Below are 15,324 nucleotides of genomic sequence, written 5' to 3'. Positions count from 1 at the left end.
CCCTTTTTGGTGGTTTATGCATGAGAGGAATGGGCAGCAGAATCACCCCTAACTTTCTTTAGAGGCGTTTTGGAGGAAGACATAGGGCCTCATTAGGATGACGGGCGGACTTTGTCCGCCCGCCACCCTATCGGTATTCTGAGCGCCCGCCATAAGGGCGGGGGTCACGTTGGGGGCGGGCACATCCTTCATTTTTAGCATTGTGGCGGCCGGTGCACTCTGCACTGCCCGCCACAATGCTAAAAATGCATTTACGCGGTAGGCACCGCGCGGTGCCTGACGCTTTGTACATGCAAATGAAGGGGGGTACCATAGGTACCCCCCCCTGTGCACCCCCACCTCGGCCTTCACCAGGGGGGCCTGCAAGGGCCCCCCAAAGCAAAGACCACCTGCACCTATGTGCAAGCATCCAAATATGGCTGGCGGTGTCTCATAGACACCGCCACCATATGAACCTTTTTCCCGCCCGGCCGCAAGGCGACCGGGGCGGAAAAGTGGCGGGCGGTGTTTGCCTCTGCTGTGGACCCCCCCCTGCCATTGTAATGTGGCGGGGGGGAAAGGGTGGCGGACGGGCATTTCTGTCGGGCGGATCGCCACCGCCACCATGGCGGTGGCGATCCGCCCGACATGGTAATGGACCCCATAGTGTCACTCTCCTCGTGAGACCAGATTTTCTCTGTTCTTAAGCTGTTGCAGCCCTAGAAGGCGTCTCCCCTCAAAGTTCTTCAGTTTTAGAGGAAAATGTGCAACTTACCTTGCAGTCTATCATATTATGCGCAGGATAAAGACAATATATGCAGTCCTGATGATGGTCATCAAGGTGTGGCCACTTCTTCCTGCAAGTGCCACACAGCCTGAAGAGCCTTTTTTTGTGTGCCTGACATATTGAAAGTCATTTTGAGAGACCCAACCAACGGATACAGTCTTAAAAGTATATCTGTAAATTTTGAAGAGAAAACTGTAGAAAAAGTCTTCAAAATATTTCTGACAAAAACAACTGAGCAGAGCTCATTGGAAACTCCCTATCTTGACGTGCGGTAGAAAATCTGCAAGACTGGATCTTCTCAGGAAGGTTCTACGGGGTGGTGTGATCTAATTGGTTGACTCTTAAGTTTGCTCCTTTTTTCAAATAATGACTAGGATATGTTACTAAATCAAAAGGCCTCTATTTCTGTGTCTATTGTGACATTACTTTTGTAAGGTGACTGGTACTGATTCAAGCATGTGAATCTATGAAAGTTTCTAAACTGGAGTAACCTTATATTTTCATGTTATCTGCTTTTACCACTGCCAGAGAGACAAGTCGCATAATATATACAAAACGCGGAACAAAGTCCGCAATGTCCTCACCTTAAAGATAGCAATCGGCAGGGCCTTACCCCCAGAGCTTTAGAGAACACGGGGTCTGCTTACCTCATCAATGATATACAATGATCTATGCAGCAGGGAAAGCGATACTCCGGTGGCAGCAGTCGGTTAAGGGCTAAAGGGACGCCTGTTCTGGCTCGCAAAATATTGTGGGAAAACAAGACAAGACTCCTCTTTGGCGAGGCAAACGCAGCTTTATACTGTCACGACAGGGAGAGTAGCTACCTTCACACAGGCAAACAGATGGTCTCAATCAGCTGCTTCACAGGCAGCCACTTTTATACTCCGACAATGCTTGTTACAAAAGGTCAAATAATTAATTACTTAGAAGTTACACATTGGGTAGAAAAACGTTTAATCCCAATGTGTCCCTATCCTTATGACTTCTCTGCACATTCTTCATTGTAATGCCTAACAATGCTTAGTAAACAAACTATTCTCTACTCTTGAATGCATGTGTATTTGTGCATGTGCGCATTATCATTCTGCACCGAGACCTCTTATCAGATTCTGTATGCTAATTCAATCAGGTTTTCAATTTGCAGAGAACACAGAATACTTACCTGTGTGCTATGACCATAAATTCCTTCAAGTTTACAAACACTGGTTTTCCTTTAACTAAGACCTTGAAGGTCATTCACTCTATTTTCAAGTGAACTCTTCACCTCTCTTGCATCGAAATTAATTTTAGGCCTCCACTGCTCTTTCACCGCGTATACTTGTATATCATTTTCTACTGGTGTCTGCTGTGGCGTAATTCCTTCATGTTTCATTTCCGCTAACACTAGTAATAAATGAATGTATACTTGTCCTCCGAGTAGTGGTTTGAAAAAATGCAAGGTTCTTTAATTGCCCTCATATTTTACATGGAGGCTAATCCTCTCAGGTGCTAAGACCACTCATTTGTTAGGGGTAGTTGGACTCTATTCCAGGACATGTGATCTCTGCTGCACAGTAGATATGTATGGGTTAGTTTAGTTCAGTGCATTTATGATCTATTTTCTTTCCACAGTGGTGTTCGACCATTTGGTGTATCATTGTTAATTGCTGGTTGGGATGAGGAAAGGCCATATTTATTCCAGTCTGATCCTTCTGTAAGTATCAAACACAGTGCCTCAAACATGACTGTTATTTAATGAAATAAAGGTTTCCTCATTTAAAAAATATCCACATCTTTTAAAAGACAATATTTGGGTAACATGTTAGGGATTAATGTTGATGATGTGCACAGCCCATATAAGCTTTGCGTTGAAAACGGTTCCTTTTTTCATGCGGTCGATAACCCAGGATCCAGAGTTTAACAAACATTTTATTTACCACTTTCTTTTTTGTTGCAACCTTTCATTCTTTCTCAGGCTTTGGCCATGTCTGTGCTACCTCCAAGGATCCTGGAATTTAAAGCCCGGAGGCAAGATGCACTTTCAGATCCCTTTCAAACCTTCATATATGGTGTATGGTCCCATAATGTTTGGCCATGTGTGACTCTGCTCACAACTGTCATCCGGGATCTTTTGGTTAAAGTGTATATAGCTATTCACCACCTGGCAAAGAGACTCACTTTACCCCTTTTTTGGATAATGCACATCACCACGTCCTTCTCACAAACAGTAGGGAAAAAAACAAAGGGAACTAAAGGTCCAGATCGAAATCTTTGTCCTTCTCCAAATGTGCTGACTCAGAGTAGCACCTTCCTACAGGATGGGGTCCATGTTGTCGTAAACGAAGCTGAACTGCTAGTCTAATGAACCAGTCTGCATTTGAATGAAATGATACAAAATCGTGCTATCTCTAATACACTTGTCCCTGTTCCTTCCTGAGTTGAACAAATATTGTGTGAAGCCTTTTCTTGGGGTCCTCTAGTAGTGGGTGTCCTGAGCTATATCTTGTGTGGATTTTATTTACCAGTAGTGACCCATAGTCACCAATAACGTTTTACTCTTAAGTGGATAACCAAACCTTTAGGCAGTTGATTGAGAGACAGCAGAGTTGAGAGTTTTGGCTTACATTAGGAGATGGTGTTTAGAACCACAAATATAAGATTACACCGTAATTGGCTCTCAAAAAGTTCAATGGCTACAAAGAGTCAGGCTGTTATTTACATTTTAGTAGAAAGAACAGTTAAGTGTGCTATAAATGGGGTGCAACAAGTCAGTTATCCAATAACCAATGACTTTGTAGATTAACCCAATTCATATGCATTGCTTTAAATCGTATTTTATTAACATAGCAGCAATGCTGATAGCCTGGTTGGATTTAGCCCTGAAAGACTCGGTAAATACCCATGCCTCAGTGACATTAAAAGTCAGTCCAGTCTTTCTGCTATTTGTCAATAAGATGGTCGTGCATGCTTGAGCTTTATCATTTTGATTTTAAATTAGCAGAAGCTTGGATACCTACATTAAGTAGGATTCCCAAAGAACGTAATAAGGGTACAACAGATGAGATTAATCTGGATAATCCCTGGTATAATAAAGAGTGCAGGGAGGCAAAAAAGAACTTGTCCTGGCTACAAAAGCAAACAAGCATTTGCAATGCAACGGTCTCGGCTTTAGTTAAGCTTAAGCAATTCTGTTTGTAATTAGATTGTTTTTAGCTTTGTTTTTATTAGTGTTTTGAATTGTTAGATCGTTGATGGCAAGTTGCAGTTCTAGCTTGTAGCTTATTGGAACCCTGCTGAGAAGAGCTAATGTTGGCCTAATGAGTTAGTTACTGGAGCTGTGCCGGACAGTGGCAGTGAATTAATGCCACTCATCAGCAGACTCTACCTACTGATGTGCTCCAGTCCTGGTGACCATTGGCGCCTACAGAGTGTCAGTATAACTATGCCATGCTCAGAAGTTTTAGCAATGTCTTTCTGAAGTAGTGTGCGCTCAAATGAATGTGGGGTTCATCTCCTCACATGATGTACTTCATGGTCCATCCTTTACGTGGAGGTTCAAGGAAAGTTGAGGTGGTATCTCGCGATGGGGTGGGCTATGTTCTATCGTCTGACAAGGTGGGGGTCACAGGATGATGACAGACTCAGTGTCCTCACTAAAGAATAGACAAAAGATGTTATGCAGAGGATAGTTATAAATAATGGTTTTGGAGGTGTGTAGGGGTCTTTAGATTGTCGAAGTAAGAGAAATATGGTATACTTGAAATAGTGGATAATGTGTAGCGGTGGATACTTGGAGATGGTGGGTGATGTAGGACAGGGAATAACTTGAGATACAGGGGGGTGGAGGGCAGTGGCGAGGGACACCTTGAGAGGGGGGGTGCTGAATCATACAGCACAGCAGCGCAGCCGGCGGCGAGCAGTGGTGAAGGAACAGTGCTGAACGCAGCGCCCTGAGGCCCCCTACCTGTCTCCGCGAAGCTGATGATCTCGGAGGTCTGCTGCTGCTGGTCCGGCATGGACGTGGCGTGCCCATCCAGGTTGGGGATCTCCACCCGGCCGTCCTTGCGCACTTTGCCCGCGTGCAGCTTGCGCGGCGTGTGTCCATGGCCGCCTTGGGCACGGTGTGCGAGATGTTGGGCCGCTCGCGCACCTGCAGCCGGCTCAGGATGTCCCGCTTCACCTCCTCCAGGAAGTTCCGGTCCAGCCGGCCCGCCGCCTTGGGGGGCCTGAACCCTCACGTCGAGCAGGTGTCCTGCTGCGAGGGGAAGCTCTGAAGGTCTGGCGTGGGGGAGCCGGCAGCGCACAGCAGGCAGACCAACAGGCAGGCGAGGGATCCCTCGGCCATGCTACCCGAGGCGGCGGGGAGCCCCACTCCTGGCGGCAGCCTCGGAGCAGGAGCAGAGGGCGAGCAGGTGGCCTGGCTGCCCCAGGAAGCAGGAGCGGCGAGCAAGCCTTCTCTGCAGGCACAGGGTGGGGGAGGTGCAGCCCCTTCCACTTCTCTTCCTGGTGCTCCAACAGTGTCCCAGTGCAGATATTCTAAGCAAGAACGTGACGTGAAACAGGCACTTCCACCAAAAGTCAACTTCAGGGTATTATATTATTGCATGTTAGTTCCCAATGTGAGCAAAAGTCCGTTCTATGATATTAAAAAGTGTACTTGCACGTCCTCCCCTCTGCAGCACACGTGAAAAACTACGAAAAGAAACTAGACAGCCGAGGCTAAAAGTGCCACAGATGCAAATCCACACTGACGTAGCCTTTCTCTTCCCCCGACTTCCTTCTGTAAAAGGTTTCTAATCTTTATGGGGCAGACCCCATAAAGATAACAAATCTTTTACAACAGAAGGAAGTCCCGTAAGCCAGGCTGAAAAGGACGGGGCTTAGAGAGAAAGAAGATCTCTTCCCCAATGGCTGGCCACCGTTTAGCATGAACGGTGACGCCAGCCAATGGAGAAGAGGGGTGGGGTTTAACCTAGCTAGTGGAAAATACTGAATATCATTAAATCTCGCCAGCTCGACTGCGCATGTGCACAGTCTTTCGCAGGCCGAGATCTAAAAATGCAATGTTTCTAAGGGAGAAAAGGAGCAAGTACAAGAGGCTACTAGCTGAAACTAAAAAATACTGGGATGATAACATCTGGACTGCACTAATTAGGGCAGCCAAAGATCAGTCAGGCTTTTGGCGTCTGATATCTAAAGGTTATAAAACAGGAAGATGTAGTAAGGACATTTTTCTAGATGCTAAAACATGAGTAATCCATTTTTCTAGCCTATATGCAGCATCTATGTGTGATGTAGAATTCAACAAACAAGATTATGTAACAGGCTTGATCATAGCATCTCTGCACTTTAGTTGTATCATTTTGATTCTAAATTAGCAGAAGCTCTGATACCTACATTAAGTAGGATTCCCAAAGAACGTAATATGGGTACAACAGATGAGATTAATCTGGATAATCCCTGGTATAATAAAGAGTGCAGGGAGGCAAAAAAAGAACTTATCCTGTCTACAAAAGCAAAAAATGCAATATTTCGAAGTGAGAAAAGGAGCAAGTACAAGAGGCTACTAGCTGAAAGTAAAAAATACTGGGATGATAACATCTGGAATGAACTAATTAGGGCAGCCAAAGATCAGTCAGGCTTTTGGCGCCTGATATCTAAAGGTTATAAAACAGGAAGCTGTAGTAAGGACATTTTTCTAGATGCTAAAACATGGGTAATCCATTTTTCTAGCCTATATGCAGCATCTATGGGTGATGTAGAAGTAGAATTCAACAAACAAGATTATGTAACAGGCTCGATCATAGCACCTCTGCACTTAAGTTTGAATGAAACATTGCAGTAAAAGCAGGGAATGCACCAAGACCAGATAAGATAACAGGAGACCTTTGGAAACATGAGAAAGAAGTCTGGGGCCCTTATATTAATCTTTTATGTAATTCAGTCGCCTCAGATGCAGCTGTTCCAGAATAATGGAAAAGGGCTACAGCTATCTTTAAAAAAGGTTATCTCCAAGACCCCTCGCATTATCAACCGATTAGTTTAATAAATGTTTTACAGAAAGTATATGCTCGGCAAATTTAAAAAAGATTAAATGATTGGATTGAGGAGAATAACATTTTATCAAAGTATCAGGCGGGCTTTAGAGCCAAAACCAGCACAATTGACTAGGTCTTTAGATTCCTCTGTATGAGTTGGAAATGCACAGTTTTTAAGAAGGGCCATTTGTACATCGCCTTTGTTGAGTTGAAGGCTGCCTTTGACCTCATCTCTAGAAATCTCCTTTGGAAAGCACTAAAAATCAAGGGGTACCAGGAGAAATACTCTTGCAAATAATAAGACTGCATGAAGATTATTTTGCAAGGGTTAGATGGGGTCCAAGGGGCGAACTTACTGAACCAATCCAGGTAAACAGGGGGTGTAAGGCAGGGATGTGTGCTGGCACCCACCCTATTTTCATTATCCGTAAATGATATTATCCAGTATTGGGGTATCTTTCATAGATTCACATGCCTGAATCATTCCCCGTCGCCAAGGCGGGAGTCCCACAGTAAATAAAAAAGCAGTGCCAAAGGTAAATAACAGTAGTAGGTAGGGTAACCAACTGGCATGGGTGCAAATTCAGGACGGTCAGCGTAAAAATTCAGGACAAAGGGTCAAAATGCAGGACAAAAATTCAGGACAGAATGTCAAAATTCAGGACAGAATGTCAAAATTCAGGACAAAAATTTGGGACAAAATATAAGTTTTACAGACCTATCAGAGGAGGTGGCACATTCATATATATAAGTAAATAGGCAACCAAAATAAATACAAGTCAAAATAAGTTTATATACGGTTGCGCCAATCGTGCACTTCACAGTTTTTCAGTATGCGTGCAGCTTTGCAAAGCGACATTGGGTCCTTTCGCCAATCAAGATTTGTGCTAGTAACAATAAACATTAATAAATTGTATTTTTTTATTTGTATGTTGAAAACTGTCTTTTAAATGTACTGTGAAAACACTGTTAGTTATTCTATATTCTCCAGCATGGCACCAAGACAAAAGCAGAATGCTTTGACCTAGTTCCATGCATGAGAAGGCACAGGAGAATGTGCTGTCACTACATTTGTGCCCATTGTCATTCTAAAGTGCTAATCAGCTGCAGTCTCAGAATGACAATGGGCCAGTCCACAGTCTGCGCCAGGTCCGGGAGGGGCCTCTGCAGGCAGCCTCTACAGATTAAAAGTTAAGAGCGAAAGGCCCCGAGTGAAATCTTTTAAACTCACGGGGCCTCTCGCACGGGAAACAGCATTCCTTACTGAAATATCCTATTTCGATTTTAGTATGATGCCTGTAATGCGTCCGTAATTTGAGATCCCCAAATTACGGACGCCTTACAGACATCATGCTGAAATGACGGACGGTCCGTGAAATTTACGGACGGTTGGTCACCCTAGTAGTAGGCCCAAAAGAAAAGGCCTGAGGCCTAGATCTTAGTAGCCTATCTACATCATTATGCTAAAAGAACCAAAAATGTGGTCACAACCAATCAGCTATCGGCACCCTCTAGAACCCTCTCTGCAGACCCAGTTCTCCTCAGATTTTCACCACATGTCGTGTGTGAAGGGAGTCTCCCTGAGCTCTGCTCAGTTTCTTCAGCTTTTACTTCTTTTTGATTCATCCAAGATCATACTTCATTTCTCTGACCCTATTAAGTCAGTAATATGGCAGATTGGCAGAAAACAAGGTAATCGACTACGAAATATGTCTAACCTTTTACTCAATAACTCTCACGTTCTGAGAGATGAGGCTATTATTGGGACCACAGAGACTTTAATCTGCCACTTCTGATGAGGACAACGAGGATTCTCATAGATTTTCACCGCACGTCGTGTGTGAAGGGAGTCTACCTGAGCTCTGCTCAGTTTCTTCAGCTTTTACTTCTTTTTGGATCATCCAAGATGATACTTCATTTCTCTGACCCTATTAAGGCAGTAATATGGCAGATTGGCAGAAAACAAGGTAATAGACTATGACCTCTGACCCTGGCCTCTGGCCTGGTCGCCCCCCTGCTCCTCTCCGCGCCTGCCACAGAAGCCCCTGCTTACCTGCTGACAGAGTTCCTTCGCCGACGCCGCCAGCAGCACCCCAGCCGCCGCTGGGCCGCCCGCTCTGCCGGTCCCGTTCCCGCGCCTCCTGCCTGCGGCCCCGCCCCCTCGCCTGACGATTGGATAACCCCTTCCCGCCTCCCAGCGGACCCGCCCTCCCTGCTCCCCTCTTATGACGCCCCCTCAGCGACCGCGCAGCGGACGCGCGCAGCGGGAGCACCGACTGAGCGCCGAAGGTGCGCCAAAGGTAAGCCCGTCTGCGCCTGGCCCGCGCCCAGCGCCAGGACCCCTGGCCCCCGCAGACCCCAGCCCACCCGCCGGACGTACGCCGCCGCCACCCTCAACGCACTCAACGCCGGCCGAACCCCTGGATGCTACCGAGCCACCCCGAGACGCACCCACGGACCCTTCATCTGCCAGTCCTGCAAGTTCTCCTGCACCCGGACCTGCACTGCACCAGCACCCACCAAGCCGAACTCCAGCAGCACCCACCTGAAGTGCATCCTGCTCAACACCCGCTCCGTCCACAGACACGCCGTCGAGCTCTGGAACCTGCTCGACACCACAGCCCCAGACGTCGCCTTCCTCACGGAAACCTGGATGAACGCCTCCTCAGCGCCCGACATCGCCATCCCGGACGGCTACAAGATCATCTGGAGAGACCGCGTCAACCAGACAGGAGGAGGCATCGCCATCATTCACAGGAACACCATCCGCATCACGACCAACACCGACGACACCATCGCACCCGCCGAACACCTGCACTTCCAGATCCACGTCAACCCCAAGACCACCCTCAGAGGCACCCTCATCTACAGACCCCCGGGACCACGCACACAATTCAGCGAGGACATCACCGACTTCATCAGCCCGCTCGCCCTCCCCTCAGCCGACTACATCCTCCTCGGGGACCTCAACTTCCACCTGGAGAACAACGACGACCGCAACACCACCACCCTGCTGGAAAACCTCGCAAACCTGGGACTCAAGCAGCTGGTGACCACCCCCACCCACCTCGCCGGACACACACTCGACGCCGTCTTCTCATCCAGCAAAGACATCGCCTTCAGCCACGCCACAGGACTCCACTGGACGGACCACAGCTGCATCCACTTCACCTTCAGAAGAACGACGACCCACCACCACCAGCAACAGGTTGCCCGAAGAAGCTGGAACAAGATCACAGCCGACCAGCTCGCCGCTTCCCTGAGTCAGCACCCTCCCGCCAGCTCAGCGAACCCCAGCCAGGCCGCCGACAACCTCACGAAGTGGATCAGCAACTGCGCGGACGAACTCGCCCCTCTGAGGACCCCGCCCAGCAGACCCGGCAGCAAGAAAGCCCCATGGTTCACCGACGAACTCAAGAGCTCCAAGAAGAACTGCCGAGCCCTCGAGAGTCTGGAGAAGGGAACCAACACCGGACAACATGACCACCCTCAAGCTTGCCACCCGGAAGCACCACCAACTGATCCGCGCTACCAAGAAAACTGCATTCAAGGACCGACTGGACAACAACGCACACAACTGCAAGGAACTCTTCAACATCGTGAAAGAGCTCTCCAACCCCAACGCCGGAAACAACATCACCCCATCGCAAGACCTCTGCAACTCCCTCGCCTCCTACTTCCACAACAAGATCGCGGACATACACATCAGCATTCAACCATCGCACACAACGACCGCAGCAACGCCGCCCACCACCACCCTCCGCGCCTGGACTCCGATCAGCACCGATGACACCGTCCGCATGATGAACTCCATCCACTCCGGATCTCCGACCGACCCCTGCCCTCACCACGTCTTCAACAAGGCCGACGCTGTCATCGCACCCCACCTGCGGGACATCGTCAACACCTCCTTCGACACCGCCACCTTCCCGGAGAGCTGGAAGCACGCCGAACTCAGCGCTCTACTAAAGAAACCAACAGCGGACCCCACCGAACTCAAGAACTACCGCCCCATCTCGCTCCTCCCGTTTCCAGCCAAAGTCATCGAGAAGACCGTCAACAAACAGCTGGCCGCCTTCCTCGAGACGAATGGATCCCTCGACCCCTCACAGTCTGGCTTCCGAGCCAACCACAGCACCGAGACCGCCCTCATCGCTGCCACCGATGACATCCGAGCCCTGATGGACAACGGAGAAACAGCGGCCCTCATCCTCCTAGACCTCTCCGCGGCATTCGACACTGTCTGCCACCGCACCCTAGTGCAGCGCCTCAGCAACGTCGGAATTCAGGAGAAGGCACTGGAATGGATCGTCTCCTTCCTCGACGGAAGAACACAGAGAGTCCGTCTACCACCGTATAAGTCAGAGGCCACCGAAGTCATCTGCGGCGTCCCTCAAGGATCCTCGCTGAGCCCCACCCTCTTCAACGTCTACATGAGCCCCCTCGTGCCCATCGCACGCCAACACAACCTGAACATCATCTCCTACGCCGATGACACCCAGCTGATCCTCTCACTGACCAACGACCCCGCCGCTTCCAGAGCCAACCTTCACGAAGGGATGAAAGATGTAGCCGAGTGGATGACGACCAGCCGCCTGAAACTGAACTCAGACAAGACGGAAGTCCTCATCCTGGGCTCCTCGCCCTCCGCCTGGGACGACTCCTGGTGGCCCCCCGCCCTGGGCACCGCACCCACACCGACAGACCACGCACGCAACCTGGGCTTCATCCTGGACTCCTCCCTCTCCATGACCAGACAAGTCAACGCCGTCTCCTCGTCATGCTTCAACATCCTGCGCATGCTACGGAAGATCTTCCGGTGGATCCCCACCGAGACCAGGAAGACGGTCACCCAGGCCCTCGTCACCAGCCGACTGGACTACGGCAACGCCCTCTACGCCGGAACCACCGCCAAGCTCCAGAAGAGACTCCAGCGGATCCAGAACGCCTCAGCCAGACTCATCCTCGACATCCCCCGACGCAGCCTGTGAGAAGTTGGCCTGATGTGCAGTGCTCACTATTCTAGTGATCACTATATATCAGTCCAAACAACCCTTATTGATGATTGGTTGTAAGTCAACCTTATAGACCAGCTATCCTAGTAGCATGGATACGAGCAGTCTAAGGCTAAGACTCTAGAGGGCGTGTTAAGCCAGCTGTTTTACCATCACATTACCCCTTGAACACCCAGTGAAAGGACACCACACAAGTGTTATGAAAATAAACAGTGTATTTATTAGAATCACAACAACCCTGTACTCTTTATGAGGACAGGGTGCTAGGCACACAACAAAACTCTTACGAAAATACTTAAGTTAGCACGTTATACACAAATGCCCGAGGGGCACGAAAAACCATATACTTAAAAAGTGGAATGCGAATTACTAGCGGGTAAGTAACAGTTCTAATAGGCTTTGGAATCGCTAGGACTTGACTAGGGAATCGTTAGATTACTACTAGGAGGCCCAGGGGACTCGGGTGCAGAGTGTGCACTCTCACGCGGGATGCGGGACAAAGTCTATGGAGGCTAGTAAAGGCAAAGTTAGTGTTCACGGGCGAACCCGACCTGGTAGGAAGAAAACGACAGTGGATCCTGACCCTAGGATAGTGAGGCTATGCTGGGACACCGAAGTGCCGAAGTTACCTAGCCCAGGGGCTGCAGCTGCATAGGTCTGAAAAGACGTCGGGGATCTCGTTGCCGGACCAGGAGCCTGGAAGGAAGAAGTTGCTGGCAGGCGACCAGTGAGGAAAAGTTCGATGGATCCAAGCCTGGATCAAGGAAGAAGAAAACCTGAAAGCAGAGGGGACCAAGTTCTTGAATCACTAGCCAGTGATTAAGTGGGCACCAGGATGGCACCGGGCGAAGTCACCGCAGTCAGGTGAGTGGGCGCTGCTGGGCTCTGCAGTCTCTCGGACCAGGAGGCGTTGTCGGCGACCAGGATGGAGGTGCGAGCTGTCCCACGAAGGTTCTTGCTGTCGACGTCGCTGGACCCAGGATTGGGCAACAAGTCTTGGCAAATGCAAGGCCCACGCGGTGGACCTAAAATGGCGTCTTGAGTGGACCAGGAGGGTCCAGGGTACTTCTCCGATGGAGGGAAGCAAGGGCCAGTCTGGAGCAACCAGACCAGCAGCAGAAATGTCGTCGGGCGTCGTCAGGAAGGCCACAAGCCAGCGGGCTAGTAGCCAAACAACGCGGTGAGCAGCAAAAAGCAGAAGGGCCCCACGCAGATCGTGGAGATGCTGGGGGGCTGCTCTTCGGTGCTGGAGCTGCTCAGGGGGTGGGGGCTTCTCGGACCCCAAAGCACTCACCAGGAATTCACTCGGCGGGCTTGTTGTTCAGAAGTCGTGCAGTCTTGAAGATGGCCGGTCCCTCGAGGTCTCGTCACACCCACGAATCTCAGCGTGACTGATGATGCAGGTAGAGGTCAGAGGTGCCAGGGAAGCCGGTTCTCGTCGAGCTGGACAGTCGGATTCCGGAGGAAGGACTTGCAGCAGACCGCAGTGTTCTGTAGATGGTGCCTGCGGATGCAGGGTGACTACTCCTTAGTCACAAGGGAGAAATCTTAGGAAGAAGTCTTGAGTTCCTTTCGTGGAAAGTAGTTTCAGGATTCAAAGATGATCTGATTTGGAAGGGGGCCAGTTCCTACCTTTATCCTGTAAAAGGGGGCTGGCACGCGACTAAGTCCTGCCCTATGGGTGGGACTAGGAGGGGGGTGGTTACACCCACTTCCTTGGCGGGCTTTTCCCCAGCACAGGGTCTGGAGTGACCCTGGAACTGGTTCCAGCCAGCCTATGCACAGTGAGCACCGGGGTGCCACGTGCAGTCACCTTCCTCTAAAGCCCTGCCTACCTACAATACACAAAACCCTGTCTGGGACGGTGCTGGCACCGCCCCTGGCAGGAAACCCTTTGTCCTTACCTCCTGCTCTGGGAGGACTCCCAGCAGCAGGAGGGCAGACTTGTGTCTCGGTGGCAGCATCCATTTTGTGGATGCTAAGGCTCTGTCTGACTTTAACCGGGGTTAGGGGTTACATACATGTTGTGTCCCTCTAGAAGGGTGGAATGCTAACCCCGTCGCCAGAATTGGCGAGGGGTTAGTATTCCAATTCGTATGACACCTTACTCGACATGTTTTGATAAAGCGATACCAGAGTTGGCACATAACCGCGAGGATTATAATGCACTTAAGAGTATATGGTATGCGATATCATGGAAACGGCTAAGGGATGGATCCCGAAAGCCGCAGACAGGCTCAGCTCATGCCAGAGCACCATCTCACATGATTCCAAGCACTCTGCCTTCAGGATTGTTAAGGCCTGCCATAGGAGTGACTGATAGGAGATCTATGTGTCCATTTTTAGGGTTAGATATAGGTATACTATATCTAAAGCAAAGGGTGAGTACACCACCTTGCCCCAGCTGTCGTGCAGCCAGTTGTGTCAGTTTTAGTTAGTCAATCCAGGGGTGGCACAATACATGCTTCAGCCCCTGGGAGACTTCTGGGTGCACCTCAGCCCTGGGTACAGGGACTTGGAGAGGGCCCAGTGCCAATTCAGTACCTAAGTACAATTTGGATAGAGAGAACAGCTAGGCGGTGGGTCTGATTAGCAGGCCCACAGCCAGGGAAAGTCGTAAACCAGTGCAGCAAAAAGCAAAAATCTGGGTGATCATAGGATTGCAGACCCTACTCTCCTACACAGCCACATCTCCGGACATCTGCGAGACCTGCACTGGCTCCCCGTCAACAAGAGAATCACCTTCCGTCTCCTCACCCACGCACACAAAGCCCTACACGATCAAGGCCCGAGCTACCTCAACAACCGCATCAACTTCTACGCTCCCAAACGCCACCTCCGATCAGCCAGTCACGCCCTCGCCGCCGTCCCCCGCATCCGAAGAACGACAACAGGAGGAAGGTCCTTCTCCCACCTGGCCGCCAAGACCTGGAATTCCCTCCCGACCGACCTGCGCCTGACCCAAGACCACCTATCCTTCAGGAAGAAGCTCAAGACCTGGCTGTTCGAGCAGTAGCAGCACCCCCCACCCCCCAAGCGCCTTGAGACCCTCCGGGTAAGTAGTGCGCTCTATAAATGTCCTTGATTGATTGATTGATTGAAATATGTCTAACCTTTTACTCAATAACTCTCACGTTCTGAGAGATGAGGCTATTATTGGGACCACAGAGACTTTAATCTGCCACTTCTGATGAGGACAACGACTGCCTCATCTACGACGGTCGTCGACGACTGCCTCATCTACGACGGTCGTCGACGACTGCCTCATCTACGACGGTCGTCGACGACTGCCTCATCTACGACGGTCGTCGACGACTGCCTCATCTACGACGGTCGTCGACGACTGCCTCATCTACGACGGTCGTCGACGACTGCCTCATCTACGACGGTCGTCGACGACTGCCTCATCTACGACGGTCGTCGACGACTGCCTCATCTACGACGGTCGTCGACGACTGCCTCATCTACGACGGTCGTCGACGACTGCCTCATCTACGACGGTCGTCGACGACTGCCTCATCTA

General features: G+C 50.1%; 1 protein-coding gene across 1 annotated transcript in view; it reads left to right on the top strand.

Moving 5' to 3' along the window:
- PSMA2 (proteasome 20S subunit alpha 2) overlaps nucleotides 1-15,324 on the top strand; it is a 103,331-nt gene that overhangs the window by 66,187 nt on the left and 21,820 nt on the right. The window contains exon 5 of the mRNA XM_078688197.1: nucleotides 2,381-2,462. Within this exon, the coding sequence (XP_078544323.1) occupies nucleotides 2,381-2,462 (82 nt within the window). The remainder of the gene's footprint in view (nucleotides 1-2,380; nucleotides 2,463-15,324) is intronic.

This window comes from Lissotriton helveticus, chromosome 4_1, assembly GCF_964261635.1.
Source record: "Lissotriton helveticus chromosome 4_1, aLisHel1.1, whole genome shotgun sequence".
NCBI classification, from domain to species: Eukaryota; Metazoa; Chordata; class Amphibia; order Caudata; family Salamandridae; genus Lissotriton; species Lissotriton helveticus.
The sequence above is the reverse complement of the archived record's forward strand: the minus strand, read 5'-3'. Positions and strand labels throughout refer to the sequence as shown.